The sequence below is a fragment of the Drosophila suzukii genome, chromosome 2R (assembly GCF_043229965.1).
Source record: "Drosophila suzukii chromosome 2R, CBGP_Dsuzu_IsoJpt1.0, whole genome shotgun sequence".
Classification (NCBI taxonomy): domain Eukaryota; kingdom Metazoa; phylum Arthropoda; class Insecta; order Diptera; family Drosophilidae; genus Drosophila; species Drosophila suzukii.
The window spans coordinates 22735955-22758328 of record NC_092081.1 but is presented as its reverse complement, the minus strand read 5'-3'; the positions used below and the strand labels follow the sequence as shown (position 1 = coordinate 22758328).

The 22374-nt window shown below is 38.6% G+C and overlaps 2 protein-coding genes across 2 annotated transcripts; one reads left to right on the top strand and one right to left on the bottom strand.

Moving 5' to 3' along the window:
* Positions 1–2447: 2447 nt before the first annotated feature.
* Positions 2448–3002, bottom strand: LOC108008909 (uncharacterized). Its single transcript, XM_017072816.4, has 2 exons — positions 2745–3002; positions 2448–2685 (listed from the first exon to the last, which is right to left on the bottom strand). The coding sequence occupies exons 1-2, from the start codon at positions 2868–2870 to the stop codon at positions 2560–2562; spliced, it is 252 nt and encodes an 83-aa protein (XP_016928305.1). The 5' UTR covers positions 2871–3002; the 3' UTR covers positions 2448–2559.
* A 5751-nt stretch (positions 3003–8753) lies between these two features.
* Loxl2 (Lysyl oxidase-like 2) lies at positions 8754–11308 on the top strand. Its single transcript, XM_017072213.4, has 4 exons — positions 8754–8998; positions 9508–10453; positions 10544–10701; positions 10757–11308. Exons 1-4 carry the CDS (start codon positions 8785–8787, stop codon positions 10972–10974), a joined length of 1536 nt encoding a protein of 511 aa, XP_016927702.2. The 5' UTR covers positions 8754–8784; the 3' UTR covers positions 10975–11308.
* Positions 11309–22374: the final 11066 nt, after the last annotated feature.

Genomic DNA, 22374 nt, shown 5'->3' with positions numbered 1-22374 from the left:
CGATAGGTATCGACGAGACCAATACATTTCAGTTAAAATTTTTTATCTAGCATGAAAATTGTGGGCGTCACAGGTTTTCGCGGTTTGTGGGCGTTAAAGTGGGCGTGGCAAACTTTTTTTTGGGTCAATCGATAGGTATTGATGAGAACAATACACTTCAGTTAAAATTTTTATTCTAGCATCAAAACTGTAGGAGCCACAGTTTTGGGCGGTTTGTGGGCGTTAGAGTGGGCGTGGCACTGCGCCGAAACAAACTTGCGCTGCGTAAGAAGCTCAGGAATCTTTACGCCAAATCTCAATAGCCTAGCTCCCATAGTTTCCGAGATCTCAGCGTTCATCCGGACGGACAGACAGACGGACAGACGGACAGACGGACAGACGGACAGACGGACAGACGGACATGGCTAGATCGACTCGGCTAGTGATCCTGATCAAGAATATATATACTTTGTGGGGTCGGAAACGCTTCCTTCTGCCTGTTACATACTTTCCGACGAATCTAGTATACCCTTTTACTCTACGAGTAACGGGTATAACAAGGATAAATGGAACATGAAAATGGGTTAAAATTTTGACCATCGTTAAGAGGATAGATTTTAATGTAGAATATTAGAGAATTTAATTACGAATTCATAGAGGTATCCCACTTCCAAATCGGGTTTATATCACAAAATTTATGAAATATAGAAGTGCAGTTTTGGGTTTCCATTCTGACCCCATTGAAAACAAGGATAAATCGAACATGAAAATGGGTTAAAATTTTGACCATCGTTAAGAGGAAATATTTAAATGTAGAATATTAGAGAATTTAATCACGAATTCATAGAGGTATCCCACTTTTAAATCGGATACATATAACTCAAGTTATGGAATTTAGAAGTGCAGTTTTTGGTTTCCATTCTGACCCCATTGAAAACAAGGATAAATCGAACATGAAAATGGGTTAAAATTTTGACCAACGTAAAAAGGATAGATTTAAATGCAGATTTTTAGAGAATTTAACCACAAACTCATAGAGGTATGCCACGTCTAAACCGGATTCCTATAACATAAGTTATGGAATTTAGAAGTGCAGTTTTGGGTTCCCATTCAGAACCCATTGAAAAGAAGTATAAATAGAACATGCATTTTAATGTTAAAAATGTTAAACGTGTATGGAAGAAAACCTTGAATATAGATTTTTAGAAAATTCATGGTTCTACTTATACATTGGTTTCCAATAACTCAAGTTATGGGTTATAGAACTTTAACAAATATTTACATCGTCCTGAGGTTCTGGAATATCCTATATCTGTCCTATATCTTTTGAGAGGTGTGAACGGCTATCTACAATTGTCTGGCCAATATGCGGAAGACAAATCGGTAAAAGGGCAGCTATGGACAAAATTGTACTCCCCTCTGGTAAAGCCGTATGGTGGATAGGATAATGAATGATCTGGCTGCGGCGATCACCACTTACATGCCGATTTCTCCGAGGTGTTTTGCTGCACATCGCCAGCTTATTGTTCCAGTTTTCGGCTTGTTAGCTACTCCCTCTCACTCTTGCCTCAATTTCCGCCTGTAATCTGCTTGTTTTCAAGTCTACCCTCGGGGCACTCTGCAATTTTTGCTACACGAAATTGCCTCTAAATCAAAAAATGCTCATGCAAACAGCCACAACCGCAGACACCTACACTCGATTTCAGACGGTTCAGGTTTGGGGGCTTTTGGACCGCTGTGCGTGCCTGTCCCATCGGAATTGAACCCGGACCCAAACCCAACCCAGGCCAAAGTCAGAACATTGATAAATAACTAAATAATAGAACAAGCAGCTGGCAAAAGGTGCTAAAACTTTAAAGGCGGCTGAAAGTGAAATAAAATAAAGAGGATTGAATAACATCCATAATGCGAAGTGTTACATACCCTTGATAAAGTAGAAAGATCTCACTATCGATCTCTAATATAGACTACTAAACACTGAATGTTTTTATATTTAATATTAAATGTTTAAGAAATATATTGAAGAAGACGGACATATCAGAATTAAAGCTAACAATTGTTAGTTACCATTTAAAAATATTAAAAACTACACCACAGTTTCTAATCGTTAAACTTATTCTCTGCATTAAAGGACTCTCTGTCGAAGTGTATTAAAAAGGCACCAAAAATTATATTCATCCTCGAGCGCAGTTTAAATTTGTGCAGCCAAATTGGCTTTTGTGGTAAAAATATTTATTTTTCTCGCTTCCCGTCCCCTTTCCCCAATTCCTTTTTGGCCAGGCGCAAATTTGCTGCAATTGAGCTGAGTTCTGCTTTATTTTATTTTTGGTTTTTTGCACTTTTATGTTTGGCCAGCCGCAGGTTAGAAAAGTTTATTGGGGCGTAAAATTGTTTGATTGAATATTAGTGAGCGGTGCCGCGTTTGAGTTTGAGACCCCCACCCAAAAAAACTGAAAACTGGCGGACAGTAATGGCATAATAAAACGTAAGGCGAATAATATATTGAGAATTTTGGGGCATACAACAGAGTTCAACATGGATCAGAAAACCGAAAGTTAGAGGGGAAAAATGGAGCGATCATCAGGCGATTCCAGCCCCTTGGAGGGCATTTCCCACAATATTCGTGAGACCCAAAACGCAGAGTAGTGAGGAAACCAGCACTTTTTCGGTTAAGATTAACACCATATTGGCAATATTCGCTGCTGGCTAGAATAATACGCAAATAAATAATCAGAATAAGAAGAATGGTAACTGCAATAGCTCACCTCCAGAAACGTTATGGTCATACTGAGGGTTTTTTGGGCCAGGATCACGCTGAGGCCAATGCAGGTGATCAGACCCATTATGGTGATGAGGGTCAGGGTCTCCACAAGACGCACGGCCACTGGCATTTTTGCGATGGAGCTTCAGGTATCACTCGCACCGATAATGGATTGAAATGGGATTTTGGGGAATTTAACTTACTTTTGGAAACTATTTTGGGGGAAAACGCCAAACAAAATTTACATAATGATGTTTAAGTCATAGTATTTCACTTAAATAGATTGTAAATATTATTTTAAATATTTTTTTCTTATAGGCTAAAGATAGCATATTATCATTTCAATTTTTAATCTTTATCAAATATATTATATATATTTTGAAACTATGCTGGTAGAAAAGCCAAACAAAATATACACTATAATGTTTATTTTAAAGTACTTTTCCATAATATATTTTAAATCTTATTCAGATGTTTGCGTTCCTAATAGAATTATTTTTATTCGATTTCGAATCCTATGAAAATATTTAAATGGCATAATATTAACTTCACATTTAATCCCAAGACTAGTTATAATAGTTACATTTAAGTTGTTTATCCTATTCAACAAATTTGTCCCCATCCAGAATACATTGTTTGTACTTCAAATTTATGCCAGCTCCATCAACAAATGAAAATTAGTAAAATTATTATGTTTCTCCATTGCGATTCCATTTAGATATGTCTTTTGTTCCAGCTTTCATAAGCCGCCGTACAAATTATAGTTTTTCAATCATGTTTTTTTTGTCGCACGCGACATTTTCCAATTACGCTATGCAAATGCAATTTGTCTGGACTGCGTGCAATTTAGGTTCTCACATAAAACCCTACAGCCACTGCCACGCCCCCTTCTATTGGAGGAGACCCAGTGATGGGCGCTGTTTTGTCTGGTGTGGCATAGATTGCTTTGAATTATGGCACTAAATGGCTAGACATGTTACATAATTCATTTAGTCGGCACGGGGACAAATTCCATGATATGGACCATGTGTCTCGCTCCATTTTTCAGCGAACAATGGAGCACTGGATTTATTTATTATTTCACTGGAGTATATTGCGATATGGCGAATTCAATTAGCGGCAACTGGGACAAAAAATTAATTGATTTCCCTGCGAACATTTTAAACTCAATTGTATTGACTCGCTCGACGTAAGTTGCTTTTATGAAAATATTTTCCTGCTGTCTGGTGAATTTTCGTGTTCATTTTGTTCCAGCTTCCCCAAGAATAAGAATCCTAGAATAAATATTTGCACACGTTGTCTGGAAAGACAGACAGCAGCATAAGCGAAAAGTTTTGTCGCAAATCCTTGGCAAAGACAGTGCCTCGGGTGAACCTTCAAAAAGGCAAAGACGAAATTAAAATAAAATAAAGTAAAATAAAATATAGCTACTTGTTTGGCAGGATTTATGACTTACATTATATAGATACATTCTTAATATTGTATTTGCTTTTTATTGTGATGTCAGAACTCAGAAAACTGATATTAAAATCTGCTGTAAAATGTCTGCGCATATAGGAGCTCAATCTGAAACAATGAAGAAAATACTTTAAAGTTTCACTTGAAAAAGGAAATACAAATTGAAGACCGGAAGGGCCACCTGTTATTCGAATTCAATATATCAAAAACACGTTCCCTGTGATATGGAGTGCAATGCCATTCAATGGAAATAAAATGTCGCCAGCTTGCCAGGAAGTTCCATCGCATTTGAACGCTTCAATAAATCATTTTTACAATGCGAAAGAAGTTTAAACATTAGTGGAACCTTTAAAAGGCAGCTGGTCAGGGCCAGACTTAAAACTTTTATAATATATAATAATATTTTAATTTGATTAACCATTTTTACAATGCGAATGGGAACATTTTAAAGGCAGCTGGACAAGGCCAGACTTGTTACTTTAAATATATTTTTAAATATTCAGTACCATTCTTTCTTGCGGTTGCCAGACAGCAATGAAATAATTTCTAATTCAGCTAACGAAAATGGTTCCTAAAGCTCATTATGATTCCCAACGAGAACCGAACGGCAATTTTGTGAATGTCCTTCGGCTCCAATTTACCAGCTGCCCCTTCCTTTGACCCATCCATCGTGGCTGGCCCCATTGTAAGTCTTTGTAACTGTCTCTGTTGTTTTTATTCCTTTGATTTCATTATTATTTTTATTGCTTCGGACTTTTTTGTGTGTCCAACTGACTGAATTCGAGGCTTCGAGCCAAAGCAAAAGGCGCATTTTAATTTTATTATTTCTGTTTGGTTTCGTTTCGTGCTCGTTCCCACCCCACCGACAAAAAATCTATGGCATTCGCATAAAAAAGGGTATTTGAGCCAGGGCATTCACTGATTGTGAGTATTTTTTCTATGGCTTGTTATTCGTTTTTTCCTCTTTTCTGCGTTTTTGGCACATTTTCAAGGCAGCCATGGACACACGCCCCACTTGCCACATTTTTTATACAATTTCTGTTTTTATTTCCATTTGTTTCTGTGCCCTCTTTGCGTTCTTTGCCTTCTTATTAAGAATTAATAATCTTTTTTGCCATAGCTAGCTACAAATTTGGCATTTTATATTTTTTACGATTTTTTTTTGGCGGTAGAAGGCGAAGGGAGGGGCACTAGAGCTCATGAATCATGGTTATGCCGGCTATAATTTAGTTTTAATAGCATTTTCGGTGACATTTATGCTGTCAGCGCGTCATCCAATTTTATTAATGTACAAATGAGCCTTGCTATATGTGATACGACTGTATGATATCATTATGAAGACATTTAATGTCTTTGCTTGTCTTTGCTCTAAATTAAGTTATGGCCCTATGATTGTAATTGAAGGGGAATGGGTCTTTGAAGAGCCTACTGCTCTTTTAGTTTGATAAAAGTGGCTTGGATTGATGTTTTTTAAATTCCCTAGGACAATAAACTAAATATTTCCCCAATCTTTTAATAATATGTTGGCACAGTATTATGGAACTGAACTAAAGTGTAACTACCAAATCCCGCTGCTTAACAATATTATTACAAGTTAATTCTTGTTTACACCCACTCAAGGCCCTATTTTTTCCTCTTACCAGATTTCTTTTCTCATTTTCAATTTCCCTAGTCCGGTGTAGGAACTCCGTTTTAATGAGTCGCCCCAAGGCAAGCTGCAGCCAAAGCGAACCTAATCATCTCTGGCTCACTTAAGTAATAAAGCAATTTACCGCCTTTCAATATCCCTTAACCAGTTTTTATCTTTTTATCCGTTCTGGACCTGGTTCTTGGTTCTTGGTTTCTTGTAGCCTCCTGCCATGGAAATCATCCCCTTGGGGTGGGTAACTATCACACAAATTATTTTCCCGCTGGTTTCCACTTCGTCGTTACCACACTGATAAAAAAACTTATTAAATCAAAAGATTTCATAACCAATTTAAATATTTTTCAGTATTCTTTATCAATTGCGATATTTATTAATTTAAAACATGGAAACATTAAACATAAACATTGTATATTGCTATTTTAAATTACATTAAACGTTTAAGGGAAATATAACTAACACGATGATTTAAAGTCACTTTAATATGTTTTATATATATATATTTAATTATATATATTTATTTAATATATATATATTTATTTAATATATATATATTTAATTATTCATTTAATTAAAATATGTTATAGGAAACTTTAAACACATATAGTATTTATTTATTTTTAGTAGTTCAATTTTTTCCAGTGCCCTTGTTCAGCTCCTCCTCGACTCTTGCATTTTATTGTTGGCCAAAGGAGGCTGGCTCCTCGGAGCTTTGGACTTGTCGCCTCACGTTGGTGGAGCCCAAGGATCAGGAATCGAGAGGAGGTGCAGCAGATTGGTCAGACGCCTGCGGTGTTTCCTGGACCCGTTTGATTTTAGTGTCCGATTGGCAAAGGGAAGGAGGCCAGCTGACTTTGTCCTGCTCCTGGTTCTTGGGTGTAATGATTTTATTACACGATTTTCTATCGAATTTTATTACCTTGGTGCATGATGCTGCGCCAGGATTGCGCCATGTCCTTTATGCCCTTTTAGCCCTTGCGGCCATCCAAATGGAATTTACGCACTCATAAAATTTCGCCCCCTTTTGAATTGTGTGGGAATATTTCGAATGGCCAAGTAGAGAGGTGCTACCCCAGATTCTCCCTGGCCATCATAATTCAATATCATAAAACGTTTATCCAATTAATTTCTCTGGCCAATATTTATGATCGGTTCGTGCAGAAGGAAGCAGGGGATATTTACATAGATAGAGTATGCATGTTGGACCTTACAAATTGCTCACATATTTGTTAAGGCATCGTTATACGTTCGAGTTGGTTATAAAAATGTTCATTGATCAGCATGTGTGAATATTAAAAGAAATGGCATTTTATTGGGAGTTTGGGATATTAATGGGGAAGAAAACTATAGAGTACCATTTATGCAAAAATGCTTAGATGCTGAAACGGTTAAATAAGACATATATTTAGAACATTTTGTTATCGGTTAATTTAGGCAATATTCCCCTACACCAAAAGATAAAATACCTCCAAATTTTTAAATACTGCTTGAATATGGGCTAAACGTGTACGCAGTTATTGTTAAACTTTCCACAATATAGATGCATTTAAAAATATATTGAAATCGATCTATCTTATTATTTAGAATTTAGTTGCACGTACTAATTGGCTCATGTTTCCCATAGAATTTGCGCTGATTTATCTACAACAACGAGCTGTCATTCATCCATCGTACTGAGTAGACAATTGCCGGTTTCTGATCTACATTGATCTTGAAAATCTATCCAGCAAATGTATGGAGGCACGCTTCATTGGTTTTAGTTTCCCATCCCTCGATCTATTTATCCAGCTGACCTAATCGAGTTTGATTTCTCATTACGATTATGCTGCTGGCACTTTTGCTAATGAGCCACCCATATTCCCCTATTTTACTCCCCCAAAAACCCAACCGTGTAAGCTTTTATTTTACTTTTGTATTATAGCCCTTGTTTGTTTTTCCGTTGCGATGGTTTCAGTGTCAATGTCATGGTGGCCATGGTGTTGCATGCCGTGTTTCAAATGGCTGCATGCCAAAACTAATGGGCTTCCCCACGATGACGATGATTTTGCCGCTTTGCTCACAAAAACGAGATACCAAAACCATTCGTAGTTAAATTCCGTACAACAGATTTGTATTCATATGTGGGTCGTGTTCAGTCAGAGTCGAAATTATGGCTTCGCTTTCCATATTTTCATTCCCATTTTTGGATTTGGCAATGCACTTTTTTACGGCTGGGAGGAGGAGGCGAGTTCAGGGTTCAACAAAGCTCTCATTAAATGTTTGTAATGGGTGTGAGAAATATTTTATAATGGTTTATTGTTGTGTGTTAAACTAGATGGGTGAGTGCTTCCTTTTCGCATTTGTTTATAGAGCAACATTTGTTTGGCCTTCGACGTGCACTGAGAGAAGTTATGATTTTAAGAAGGCTTTACTAAAAATAAATTAGTAAATAAACCTATTTTCATATTTTCCTATAACACGCATAATCCTTTAAACAATTTAGTATCCAAAGATCTTTTAATTAAAATATGTTTATCCACATTTTTCCCAGTGCACCACTTGCCAATTCGCTTAGGCAACGGCAATGTCAGTGTTGCCTCAAAATGAAAAACTCATTAGGTGACATGCATACGTGCGGGAAATAGATTCAGCTTTGGATTTGGAATCGCTAGTGGATATAGCCGAGATCGGTGCTCAGTGCTCTCTGCACTCTCTGCTCTGGGTTTCCAGATATTAACTCTCGATCTCCGCCCTCGTCGGGCGGCCAATGACGTCAGATGAGCTTCGCGCTTCTGAACCGCATCAGATATCTGAATATGTACCTAACAAGCCACCTACCTACCCATCTATCCGTCTATCTATGTATCTTTGTATCTGGCCAGTTCATAGTTAAATGATTCTGTTTGCCGTTTCAGAAATTTGCGTTGAGCTTCAGTTCTCATGCGAACGTCGCGGCGGGCAAATGTGCGCAGTCGAAGATCGAAAGGACCTCAAGATGGGCCTTAAAGTTTTGTGCCTCACTGTACTGGCCTTCCAACTAGCAGATGCTGTAGTGCAGCACCGATCCTTGGAGGAGGCTCGTCTGGAGCGACAGAGACTGGTACACAGGTACATTAAGGTCCTGAACAAGGAGGAGGGCGCCATTCGACTGGTGGGTGGAGATAACGAATACGAAGGTAAGGATTGCTTAATATGGCTTAGGATAAGTCACAGTAATACGATTTTGAACTGATCTAATTTTATTAGAGCTTCATTTATGGTTAGATCCGCGTTGTACTTACAAAATTGTATATTTACATTTGATTATAGAGCCCAATGTGGTTTAGCCATAAGTACAAATATTTAGGTAGACACAACTTAAACACAGGGACTGTAAATAAAGATTATTATGGTAATAAAGATATAACCATATGGACAAATAGAAAAACACAATGTCTTCTTTGGTTTATCTATCCATTTTTAATATATATATAATCAAGTTGGTAATAACGATTGTTTTTTTTTAATTTAGAGATAGTTTATAAACACTATACCATATTTCAAATTATATGGAGTTTTTATTCTTGTAATCATAATGTTATAGTATAGTCAACATGACTACTGCTGTTTTAAGGCTTACCTTAGCCAAGTTCTTGTAAGTAAGAAATGATTTATGTTAATATTTTACAAATATTTCAAATTTCAGGCAACATTGAGGTCTTACACAATGGCAAATGGGGAGCAGTTTGCGATGACGAGTGGGATTCGGCAGAGGGACACATAGTGTGCCGGCAGCTGGGATTTCCGGGCATGCGGAAGTATACGAGAAGTGGCTTTTTTGGACCTGCTCGTCGTCGCTTCTGGATGGATAACCTCTTCTGCGAGGGCCACGAACAGGAGTTGGTGAATTGCCATTTCGAGGGATGGGGTGAGAACGATTGTGAGCCCGGTGAGGCAGCTGGCGTGGTGTGCTATCCCCCGGAAAATGTCCTGATCCCGGCACCAGCACCCATCCTCAGAGATGAAGACCTCCAGAAATACCCCATTCGATCCCATTCTCGCTTGTATGTGAGGTTGAGGGGAGGAAGATCGCGAATCGAGGGGCGAGTGGAGGTCAGTTTGGACGGCGGTCGATGGGGCAGTGTTTGCGCCGATGGTTGGTCACTTTTGGAGGCCAATGTGGTGTGTCGACAACTGGGCTTGGGCTTTGCCAGCGAGGCCTTTCAGACGGATTTCTTTGGGGGCTCCAATGTCTCGAGACCCGTGCTGAGTGGCAGCGAGTGCTATGGCAACGAAACGGAACTATCCGACTGCCTTCATCACGATGCCAGCCGGGGAATAGTCAGCTGTCATGGCAATCGGCAGCACGTGGCCGCCGTGATCTGTGACTACGTCGCCCCCGATCTGGTTGTCGACTATCTGGAGATCGAGCAGACGGCCCATCTGGAGGACCGGCCCATGCTGCTGATGCAGTGCGCCATGGAGGAGAACTGTGTGGCTAACGAGGCGTATCAGATCCAGCGGGATGATCCCCACTGGCGCTATCGCTCCCGAAGATTGCTCAAGTTTACGGCGGCTGCCATCAACGCGGGAAATGCCGATTTCCGGCCGTTTAAGGAGAAGAGCCAGTGGGAGTGGCACATGTGCCATATGTAAGTATACTGCCTAAATATGAACTAGTTATTTAAATTATAAATATTACAGATTCTGAATTTAAAAAAAAATCATTCTTTATTCCACAGGCATTTCCACAGCATGGAGGTTTTTGCCACCTTCGATATCTTCGACTTGAGAGGACGCAAAGTGGCCCAAGGACACAAGGCCTCTTTCTGCTTGGAGGACAGCAATTGCCTGCCCGGAGTTGCAAAGAAATACAATTGTGCCAACTACGGAGACCAGGGTATAATTACGCGATAACACTTATATTTTATTATTATTTATTTATCCCATTACAGGCATTTCCATTAACTGCTCGGATGTGTATCTGTACAACCTGGACTGCCAATGGGTGGATGTTACAGACCTCAGTCCCGGCTCCTATGTACTGAAGATTGCCATTAATCCAGAGTTCAAGGTGGCCGAGATGAACTATGATAACAACGCTGCCATCTGCGATCTGATATACACTGAAAACTTTGCCAGGGTGCAAAACTGCCGGCTGGGAAGACCTTGAAGGGTGGAAGACTAAGATTAAGTGGGCGGTGGACTGGAACCAAATCAAAAAGTGCCAAATACTACGATTAACCAAAGGGAGCTTGTACATTTTCTACATTTATAACTTTAACCTGAACTCGAATGCGAATTAATTAAAAGTGCTCGACTAAAGGTCTTGGGCTGAACTTGAAAATCAGTGGGGTGTAAATATGTCACCGACATTGAGACACCAAGATTTTTGGAACCAACCAAGCATTTATCAAGTGTGGATTGCTGGGGACTTGTTAAGGTGTTGAGGTGGAACAACAGGTAATATAAGTCTAAGCAAGATAAAGAAATCTGACTAAGGGTGACTGGTGCACACTAAGATGGTTTCCCTTTGAGGAATGGGTTCTATAGGGCTTGGATTATAATTCGATTTGTAAAATAACTCCGAAGAGAACTGAAATAACGTACATAAAATGTGCAATATATTTTCAAATATGAAATAATTTCATTTTATTTAAATATATAAACATTATTTAAAAATATAGATCCAGGAATTGGAACTTCATATTTTGTTTTGAAAAATAGTACAAATATTTCCATAAATTATGTTTTTTCAGTACATACAAGATTTAGATTCAACAAGAAAGGAAGATAAAATATATTTTCTGATTACTTTTCGAAAAAGGAATAAAGCTGTTTGACCATGCCACCCATGAACGCCAACGAACCGACCATTATTCGATTTGTCTGGGCCAATAAACGCCATATTGTCGTCTGCTTGATGATGTTCACCATTTCAATAGCGATGGCTATATGGGAATTGGACAATGGGGTTGCGGAGGATATATCCAACTTGCTACCGCTTCAGGGGGCAGGGAACACCTCTTGGAATCTCTGGAGAACACTACTGAATTTTTGGCATTTTACTAGCTTTGATGATCTTGACCGCGGTATAAGCCTGAACCGCGTTGGCAGGAAACCTCGTTGAATGTACCGAGTTCCGGTTGTCATCGCTGCGATCCGCCTGCCGCCGCTCCCTCTCATGCTCCTCCACCAGTTCCGAGGTCCGGATCTTGTTGTCCGTCATCGGCAGCCACTCGATGCACTGAAATGGAGAAATAATGTTAATTTATTTAGCTGTAAAGGATTATCCAGTTTTTAAATAGGGTAATGTAGGGAAGACCCAGCGGTAGAGGCTTCTGCCTGTGCTGATAAACACGACTCTTTGGAAGAAAGAATAAATATTGCATTCTACCTATGAACACTAAGATTACAGAACTTTTGGGGAATATATGTGTTATTTTTGATCTCATTCTCTTTTAATCCGGTATATAGCATTTTTTTAATATTTCAGAAATAGTTGAATTTATTAACAATCGGACTATTATATCATAAAGCTGCCATGGGAAGCATCGGAAAATAAATTTCAAAATAATACATTTACGCTGATAAATTGATATGAACCATTATCCTAATGTTTATGTAACTGTTTTCTAGTTTTCTAAAAAACTGAAAGTTTATATTAACTTCGGCTTGCCGAAGTTAGCTACCTTGTTTCTCCATTGTAGTACATCGAATGGCTGCAGACTGAAGCGGTAGAAAGTTAACCATCTCCTCCGGGACCACACTCTCCAAGTCACATATCGACATCGCTCCCGAAATGACGAACATCATCAAACAGACGATGACATGGCGTTTATTTGCCCAAATAAATCGAAGGATGGTCGGTTCGTTGGCGTTTCTGGGCGGAATGGTCAAATAGCTGTTGAGAAACACCATCAGCTAAAGGAAAAGAGTTAAACAAGATTGTTACCTTTCTTCTTTCTTCAAAAAGTAATCACAGAAAATATATTTTATAAAAGCGTACTGATTCGGTCGGCTCCGCAAAAAAAGTGGACAATTTTTAAGTGACACTAACGCCACGTTGACATTTTTGTGAAGCGTTGCTGAGCACTGTTCAGTTCTATCGATATATCGCATTTTCCAAAACTGGACGTAGAGAACTAGTTCCATTTACAAGTTGGAGTTGTATTTTTAAAATACCGAAATAAATGAAAAATAAAATTTTTGTTTTAATTCATTGTTATGTTGCTATTAATTGGGCCAATGCATAAAACAACAAATTACATGAATTCTCCGTAATTATTCAGATTTTTATCAAATTTTATTTGTTATTCTGAAATATTTAAAAAATACTATATACCGGAGTAGAAAAGAATGTGATAAAAAATATCGAAGCTTTAAATATTGTCCTATTATTTTCCCATTAACTATCCGATATTACCTATGGCATCTAAATATATGCTATTGTAGTCTGAGTTTTTTTTTTTAATTTCTTTCGAAATTCTTAAATATTTAAATAATGATATCCCTAAGAATAGAAGTTAACATGTCAAAATCACAGAAGTTTTCATTTGTTTGCATATTCTAGTGATGCTGATTAAGAATATATATATTTATGTACTTTAAAGGTTCTCTTCGTACACAACGTTTTATAGCCATTAGGTTGGCTGATCAACGTTAAAAAAATACATTTTTTATACTAAAAAAAATGTACTTTAAAGCTTTAAAACATAAAATGCATAAATAAAGCAATGCAAAAAGTCAATTACATTAAGTTCTTTAGAAGTAGTCAACCTACAATGGCCCCAAATCACCCTTCGTTTCATTTTCAACTATTTCGGGAAGTATTTGGTTATTGATTACTCAGCTCTTAGTTAAAGAAGCTTTGGGGAGCAACTAACCCCTTTCATCAATACAGAAAATACCGAACCACCAATGACTTAACCCCTTTCTTTTCCGAGTCAAAAATGTAAATACATTTTCAGTTAAACTAAGTTGCGAAAGCATAACAACAACAAACAACCGAAAGGACTTCTTCTTAAGACAGTTCGTCGGATTGATTGATTGCGGGAGGAGAGCTCTTAACTTGGTACATTGAATAACCCCAAAAATTTAATTAACATAAGCGGTTTATGCGGGTCTTGGAGTGGAGCAAAACAAAAAGCTTTTAATTTGTATTTCGTTTGGAGATTAACAAATCAATCAAAGTGCGAAGAAGGCAGATTTCCATCTCCGACCCCAAGAGGTGTTTGTCTGTTGGATTGGAACTGGGCAATAACTTTCTGGAACGCACTCAACTATCATCAAATCAGTCAAAGTCCGGTCAGGGGAAGCAAAAAATAAATGATAACCAGGAGAAGGGCAGTCAAGTGTTAGAGTTCTTCTTGCTATCAGACACGTGCACACACAAGGGAACCCCCGTAATACCCATCTAAACACCCAACCACCCACGCAGATCTGTTGGAGAGGGGGGTAAACAAGCATATAAATAATTGAAATGTTCACTCACTGACCCCTCTCTGATACACTGAGAAAAGGAGGAAAATTAGTAACAATATAACCTATAGACCCTTCCGTTTGCAACTTAAAATCCATCATAACTTTATAAACAAAGTATAGTAAGATACCAAATGATTTAACATAAGATCCAATCGATTTTTCGTACATCTTTACCATCTATGGTTAGACATATATCGCAATATATATATATATATATAACAATAAAACATATAGGGACTTCCGTTTGCAACTTTAAATCCATCATAACTTTATGAACAAAGTATAATATGATACCAAATTGTTTAACATAAGATCCAATCGATTTTCGTACATCTTTACCATCTATTGTTAGACATATATCGCAAACTTTTTTGTTTTTTTCAGTGCACTCTCATCCATTCGCCTTCTCCAGAGACTTATACTTTGGCGAAATTGCAGCACTTCTTTTCCGTGGGTGGTGCCCGAGCGGATGACCCTTAGACCCTGGCATTAAGCAATCAAACGTTTGATTTTCATTTATCGTGTAATCAAGCGTAAAAATAGCTTCGTGACCAAAGTGACTCATCATCGTCGTCCTGTCATGTGTGCACGTGTGCGATTGCGAGATCCTTGGTCCTGCTGACCACTTACGGCTGGTGTTGATGACATTACGACCGTTTGATTGCCTCACATGCAGGCCATCACCATCCATCATCGGGGATGGAAAATCTTGGGTCTGGCTGGAAAAAACTCTCCTGATAACAGTTACCGCTCTATGTGGCACATTAATTGGGATCTCCACTGTGGGATTTTCACTCCGATGTGTGAAGCAATCCCAGTGCCGGCAATTAACCCATTAGTGCACACCCATTCTATTACCTTGCTGGCTTTTCACCTTTTCCGCTTCATTTGAGTGTTCAAAGAGCCGCGCATCGAATTAATTGTAATTAAAAATTAAAACGAATTTAACATTTTTAATTATGCAATTTGCTTTTCATAATAATTAAAACAAATGTTGGCCCCATTCCAAAAAACAAATGCCAATGAATGCGCACACAAATGAGCCAACAGACTACCCATCTCTTTCTGCCGACATCTACCCCTCTCTTTCACTCAGCATCTCCCCCTCTCTTTTGCTCCCCATCAATGTGTCGCACCAACCATGAAAATGATAACAAGCCAAATGTGCGATGAAATTCGCCGTGGATACGTTGGGAAATGTTTGGAAATGGGGGTTTGAATGGGGGGTTTGCTATCATCAGCTCGGCACAAGGACGTTCCATTCTCGTGTGTGTTTGTGTGGTGAAAGGTGGTTTGAAGGGGGTTGCCTGGCGTCTAATGAGTTTATTCCCAATTAGCCGCATTTAAAATTCAAAATCTTTGCCAAAAGGACGGTGGCAACACAAACAACAATCATTTGGAATGACTAAAGTGATACAATGAAAACTGTCGAAAACTGAGTTTTAAAAAAGAAGCTTTTGTTTAAAATTTGAATCAATTTAAAATATTTAATTTCCCTATGGAATTTAGGGTTGCTTCGGAAACTCTAATCGATACCAATTAATGCTATCGATAATTGTCGCTGATGTCAAAGAAACTTTTATTTAGTTTTTATTACCAAGCATGATTAATTTCTTACTATGACTAATTTCTTTATTTCTTAAAAAGGCAAGGTGTTTATGAAATATTCATTTATCTGAGATTTAAGGTTACCAGCAAACTTATGTAATAATGCAAATTATATAACTCCACTCCAATCAAGCCACATTTCCGTAGATTATTTTCCCACCTACACATCAAAGCCACAAAACTTGAGCTATTAAATGTGGTTTCAGTTGCCGCAACAAAATAAGTGTAAAGTCCGGCCGCAAAGGACCAACTTGAACCAAATTTACACTCGTAGAAAATGGCAGAAAATTGGTTTAAAAACTGTCATAAAACTGGAAATGGCAAAGGGCGATTTGCTGCCCAAATGCAATATACAAATGCAGTAGTGTGTGTTCCTTAAACGCTGCACTTTGCCAACAACAATTTCATTTGTCGTCAGTTGTGGGGCTCTGAATTCCTAAAGTCCGAGGACATCGATTCTCGATTGTTGTTGGAGGTCCTGCAGGAAGGACTCTGGGCCATATGTGTGTCACTTTGACCCACTGAGCACTGGCCACCCCCTTTCGGCACTCCCATGGCCATGTCGTTTTAGTGAAATTGCACAAAATTGTTTTCCGTTTCGTTTCATTGGGTTCGGTTCGCTTCTTTCATTGGAAATGTGCATTTAAAATTTATTGCAGTCACAAGCACAAAATTAACTGCATATGGGGTAGGAGTGCTGACAATTGAAATAACAATTTGCTGGGGAAATGAAGTCGCCCAGGACTTCGATTGCATTTGCAGCTGACCAACATTTTGTAAGCATTTGCCAGAGAGAATTTCGAATGAAAATGGAGAAGTCTTTGTTGATGTATGCAATTATCGTGTTTCGAAAATCAAGTGAGAGTAAAGCGATTTCTGGGTATACCCCTCGTCACCATCATTAGCATCTAATTCATCTGGCTCAGAAATGCGAAAATCCCCACATTTGACAAGGCCCTATCGGAATCCTTTATCTTGGGCGAAAAATGGTAAGACTTTCCTTTGATTCCTTTGCCGCTGGCAAGTTTCCTGTTCCGACTCTTGATTACACAGCAGAAAACCCCTGACATCCGGCCCACTTGACGTATACGTATTTAAGCTCACACCCGAAAGCCAAACGCATTGAAATGTGACTACCAGTCACATTCGCAGTCACCAGTCACAGTTCACTCCCACTCACGCGAGGGCAAACAGCACCGCAGGGACCCATATATCAAAAATCAACAGCTGCAGAGATGAGGAAAAAGTAAAAAATAGGAAAAAATACGTGGAGCCTCCCCACTCACATGTGACAAAAGATAAACACAAGAAGAAACATTCTAAAATCAACAAAAAAAGAAATGTATATATATTCCGGAGGATTGGCTGGAAAAAACTTTCATGCTGGCGACATTTAAACATGGCAGAGAAGCCGATAAGAATGCAAATGAAACGACAAAGCAGCGTTGAGGGAGGGGGAAAATAGGGAGGAAAATGGCTGGGAAAATGGGGCTTACAACCCCCTAAGGCAGCGGCAGCTGGCATATGAGTGGAGCCAATCTTAATTGCGGTTCAAAGGGCAAGCGAGCTGCAAAATGTACAGGAAATACAAATCTGGTGGCGAAAATGGAAATTCAGATACAAAATGGCAAACAAAAATCCGCTGAGATTGCATAAGGCTAGCAAACAAATTTAAAAGCTTAAAAAGGTGACAAAATTATAGCTTGTTCTGTGGCCCTATTTAAAAATTAAATATAGTTATATATATGTATATGTATGCAATTATTTTCTGATATCAGTTAAATAATCATTAAACTTAAAAAAAAGAGGATACTTATTGGTTTTGTAGTAAAAGATACGTGACTTTTTATATAGGATCCTGTTCCAAATATGAAAAGTAGGTTATATTGTGGTGTATCTGAAAATAGGCCTTCACTTGGCCTAGATGTATCTATAATCAACCACAATCAACCCAACCGCCAGCATAAAAAAGACAACAAAAGTCAACCGCTAAACGGATGCCAGATACAAATCCATCCGTATACAAGTTACACCCGCTTAAGATACAATTTTCGCATTGTTAGAGATACAAGCCTGACAACAACAAAAACAAAAAATGCGGGTGAAATGTGACCAAAATGCTGAAAAGGGGCGCTGAAAACCCGGAAAAGGGGGCGGGAAAAGCCGAAAAGGGAAGAGTCAAACAAGCGAAATGACAAACTCTGCTGGAGAGCCACCTTAACCCATGAAATGGCCCACCCCAAACCACTTTTACCTTCTGAAACCCTTGCCGTTGACAAAAAGTTTTTAACACGCATACGCCGCGTTGCCAGCGACGCCAACTTTGCGGCATTTCGTTGCATACTTTCTGGCGCTCTGGCGCTGTGTGGGTGCCGCTTGTTATTTTTGCGCTCTTATGAATTATTCGAATTTTATGCGACAAATCACCTGCGAAATATAAATTCCTAGCACCGAGCTGCGGGGTTTTGGGACTCGTATTTTCGGTGGATCTTCACTTCGAAATCCCCGAGCACGTTTTGCTTGCCAAGTGCCACGTTACACCGTTAATCGTTCGTTAATCTGTCGTAAAATTCTCCCAACGACATCAGGTTAAGTGGATGTAACTGACAATTGCCTTGCGACTGGCAAACTTTTTAATCGAAAAAAGATGCGACCCCCGTTGGAGAAGCCACCCACGTTGTTTTGTAATTAAGTGCATGGGGCGTGCTGTGCTTGGAGTGACACTCTGGAGGGGGTTCGAAATCTTTAAATAGCAGAAACTCTGCTCCGGGGCAAGACAGAACTCTTTGTAACCGAATACCGCAGGTTTGCGTTCCTAAAAGCCGGTACTCTTCTCGGAATCAGAACAGAGATTCTTTCAGCTGCCTCCTGGTTTTCTCTGTCGATTGTCAAAGGCTTTGGCACCCCGAAAAAATTAATTGCAGACAACAAATGTTGTGTGTAAGTCAAAGATAAACGTTCTCTTCTTATGCAACACCTTTTTTGGGGGGAGGTAAGAGAGCACAGACAATTGTACAATCCCAACATTTGTCACGCGTACATCAAGAAATTTAGTATGGTTCCACTAGAAAAAATATTATAATTATCTTATAAAAATCTAAAATGCCTCTTTAAAGGTTTTTTTAATAATATAGAAAAATGTATTGATTTTCATTAAGATACATAAAATGTATTTTGATTTTTCCCTATTTTAAGTTTTTTTATTATTTGAAAATTATATTATAACAGCTTTTAACATTAAAACAGCTTTTAACGTTACAAATATATTTATTGGTCAGGATTTGTATAAAATTGAATAAAAGTATATTTAATTTTCATTTTATACTTTTATTTCTTTTCTGTGCACTGAAATTAACAAAGAAACATCAAAATCGTGCAGCTTGTTCTTTGGTCTTTAGTTCGTCTGACATGTGTGGATATAGTTGTCGTCATTTTAAGCAAGTCAAAAAACTCAGGGACTGGGGAACTGACGACGAATACTCCAAGTAAATGCAACTTGAACGGAAAAAATGTTCAACTGTCTCGTCATCATCCTCTGAACGTACTTACCTCGTACGATATTCCATTTGAATTTTGATTGTCTGCGTAAGCCATCCAGCATTTATGTAGTGCGTTGGTACAAAGTATGTCTACGTCTATGGCTCTGACTTCTTGCCAAGCTGTCACATTTGATACGCCCCTGAGAAAACTCTGGAGTCCGGGGAGCAAAAAGAACCTGAGACCCCGGCGATGGCGATGAAGTTGATGAAGAAGGCGATGGCAACTAGCAGGAGTTATTTCTTAGGTCTTGCCAGCAGAATTTGTCAAGGGCACTGAGAAAATTAAAACAAGATGGTGTCTGCCTAGGCTCGCTGCACAAGATACTTAAAATCGGAGCTTTGTTTACTTCTTACTTTTACTTTAGAAAATAATCTATGGAAATAAATGTCTTTCTTATTTTTGGTAATACTTATGTATATTTAATTAACACCTTGTCATGAATTGAATAATATGTAGACAACATAAGAATTATATTAAATAGGAATGGACAATTCTCTCCTTAGACTTACTTAAGGGCTTATTTTAAAGTCTTTCTCATCCTCAAGCGCGGTTGTGTTTAGGGTTCAAAGAATGAACAGTAGCTCTTGAAAACGTTGTTATATATATATACTAAGATCCTAATTAAAATAAATTTCAGATTAGGCTTCAGATGACAACATACTTAGGACTTTTTCTCATTCGTATGTTAGATTGAGTTTTAGAATTTAAAACATTTAGCCTAACATGCGGTGGAGAATACTACCAGTAGTTCCCAAAAAACTACCTAAGATCCTAACTTCACAATATTATTTATTCCTTAAACATTTTCTCGTAGTGCATGCCAAACACGGAACAGAATTAATGTTCTCTCGAATACAAAACGCTAACATAATTAAACTTGCCATGACCATTTTGCCATGAAAGTATCAGCACTCCTCGCATTTGCATGCATAAATCGAAATATCTGCATCTGTATCTCGGGGTCCGTGTCTGTGCGGCAGTACGAAAATAAAAGCAAATTTGTCACATGGCCCAGACAGGGAAATAAAACCAAGAAGGGGCGGGGCCATGGGCAGGTCGTCATAATTCGCGACTAATGAAACACGCGAGACTTCATTGCCTGTGCTCCCTATGAGTCCCCCTATATAGAATGGCATACTATAGTAACCCCCACCGTCTGACCTGCTGTCTTTGACATTTATGGCCGACAAACAGAACTTTTATAGCGCTGAAATTAGTGGCGAATTGTTGCTCAGTGCGGCAAGTTTGTCTGCGGACTACCGTAGTTCCCCAATATTGAGTCATAAAACGAGGCCTGATTGGAAGGCGACGTGGGCGCAGAAGTTGCAAGGAGTCTGTGGGATAAGTGCAACTAATTTGAGATACAGTCGCAACTGTAGTTTATCTGCTGGCCTGTTTTAATGGCCAACTAATTGCATGCATCTGTGGGAGTGGATGTGGATGAGGCTGGGGATGGGGGTTCTGGATTGGGGATGGCGCAGGAATTATGGATGGGTTTGGGGTCACGGAGACTCCACTCAAACCTGTGGCCAATTTTCGCACTTAATTATGAGCAACCCCAACTGCCAAGCGAAGCAAAACAAACAAAAGCAAACAATAACTGGATGATGCACAAAGAAAAAATATATGTTATTATACATTTTGAAGTCCTCTTCATTCTTTTAAAATATTTCTTAAGAGTTTGCCTTAATCAGAATTAAATTGTTCTTGAAACCTCCCAAGGAATTTTTTATACTTCCAAAAGGTGGGCTTGAGAACATTTTTGATCAACTGATCAAATATTTTATTTTTACCTTTCTTAGTTTTTTGGCATAATTTTTAACCGTATTTAAAAAGATTACTTATTTTTTAAAGGGCTTTTTGTTCTTGATTCGAATAACCAAAAACTGTATTATCAAGTTTTTAAATAACTCAAATGTTGTAACATGAAGTCTTCAAAAATACAACATGTGCTTTTATGAAATCGTGAGTATAAGGAATAAGTTAAGATTATTTTGTGGTAGAAATCGATAAGAAAGGAATTTTAAAAACTCCACAATGCCCTCAGTGTACGTGAATAAAACTCCCAGCCCAAAATGTCTGGCCAAACAATAAGCGTAAATAAACTTGGCATATATGAAATAATTTCTAGCCCGCGGCAGCGTCGGCGTCTGCTTTAAAATGCATTTTCAATTTTGTTCGAAAAGACAGGAGGACCGGGAAACGTGGGTGGACAGCCCGGGTTTGTCGTCCTTTGTAAACTAATTTGCTTGGAAAATGGCAAACTCTATATATATTGTGTACAACCCATCTCATATTGGCGGAAAAATGGGGAAAAAAGTCGGGGGAACGCTTTGAGGCCTCTTTGCATAACAAATACACGGACACCAGGCCCGAACACTGAGTGCAAAATGTATGCAAACAATGTGAAAAATTCAAAAACAAGTAAGGAAACGTGGAAAGCCGGCAAATGAGAGGCGAAAAAAAGCTGGGAGCCGCAGCAATCAACAAGCAAACAACAAAAAAGGCAGTGAAAAATGGAAAATGAAAAACAATTGCTCATTGTCTGAGCAATTATACACGCATTGCTGCGCTGTGGCAGTGGCAGCGCCAAATAAAAGGGACTCCCAACCACCGGCAAAGGACTCGAAAGGATATTGCACACAGACACACTGAGGGTCTGAAAGCGAGGAGCGAACAGCGACTTCCTTCCTTCCTTTCTGGCACATATGCCACAACTGAAAAGGATCTGACCAAACAGGCGTTTTAATGAAAATGAACCAAATGGGTTGGGCCAATGGGAATACTTACGGTTCTATAAAGAGTTCCAAGTCAGCAACATGGTCCTCTTAAACACTCAATCCAAAACCATCTCCTAACTTAATTGTTTTGCAATTCAAAACTCATTTAAAACTCATTCAAAACTATTTCTAAAAAGTTCCAATACTCCCAATTTATTTTT

Bases quoted from the DNA above. Each gene is read 5' to 3' on its own strand.
- LOC108008909 (XM_017072816.4), bottom strand. From the start codon at position 2,870: ATGCCAGTGGCCGTGCGTCTTGTGGAGACCCTGACCCTCATCACCATA. The intron at 2,686-2,744 runs GTGAGCTATTGC...GTATTATTCTAG, and splicing joins TGACCATAACGTTTCTGGAG to CCAGCAGCGAATATTGCCAA.
- Loxl2 (XM_017072213.4), top strand. From the start codon at position 8,785: ATGTGCGCAGTCGAAGATCGAAAGGACCTCAAGATGGGCCTTAAAGTT. The intron at 10,454-10,543 runs GTAAGTATACTG...TTTATTCCACAG, and splicing joins GAGTGGCACATGTGCCATAT to GCATTTCCACAGCATGGAGG. The intron at 10,702-10,756 runs GTATAATTACGC...ATCCCATTACAG, and splicing joins TGCCAACTACGGAGACCAGG to GCATTTCCATTAACTGCTCG.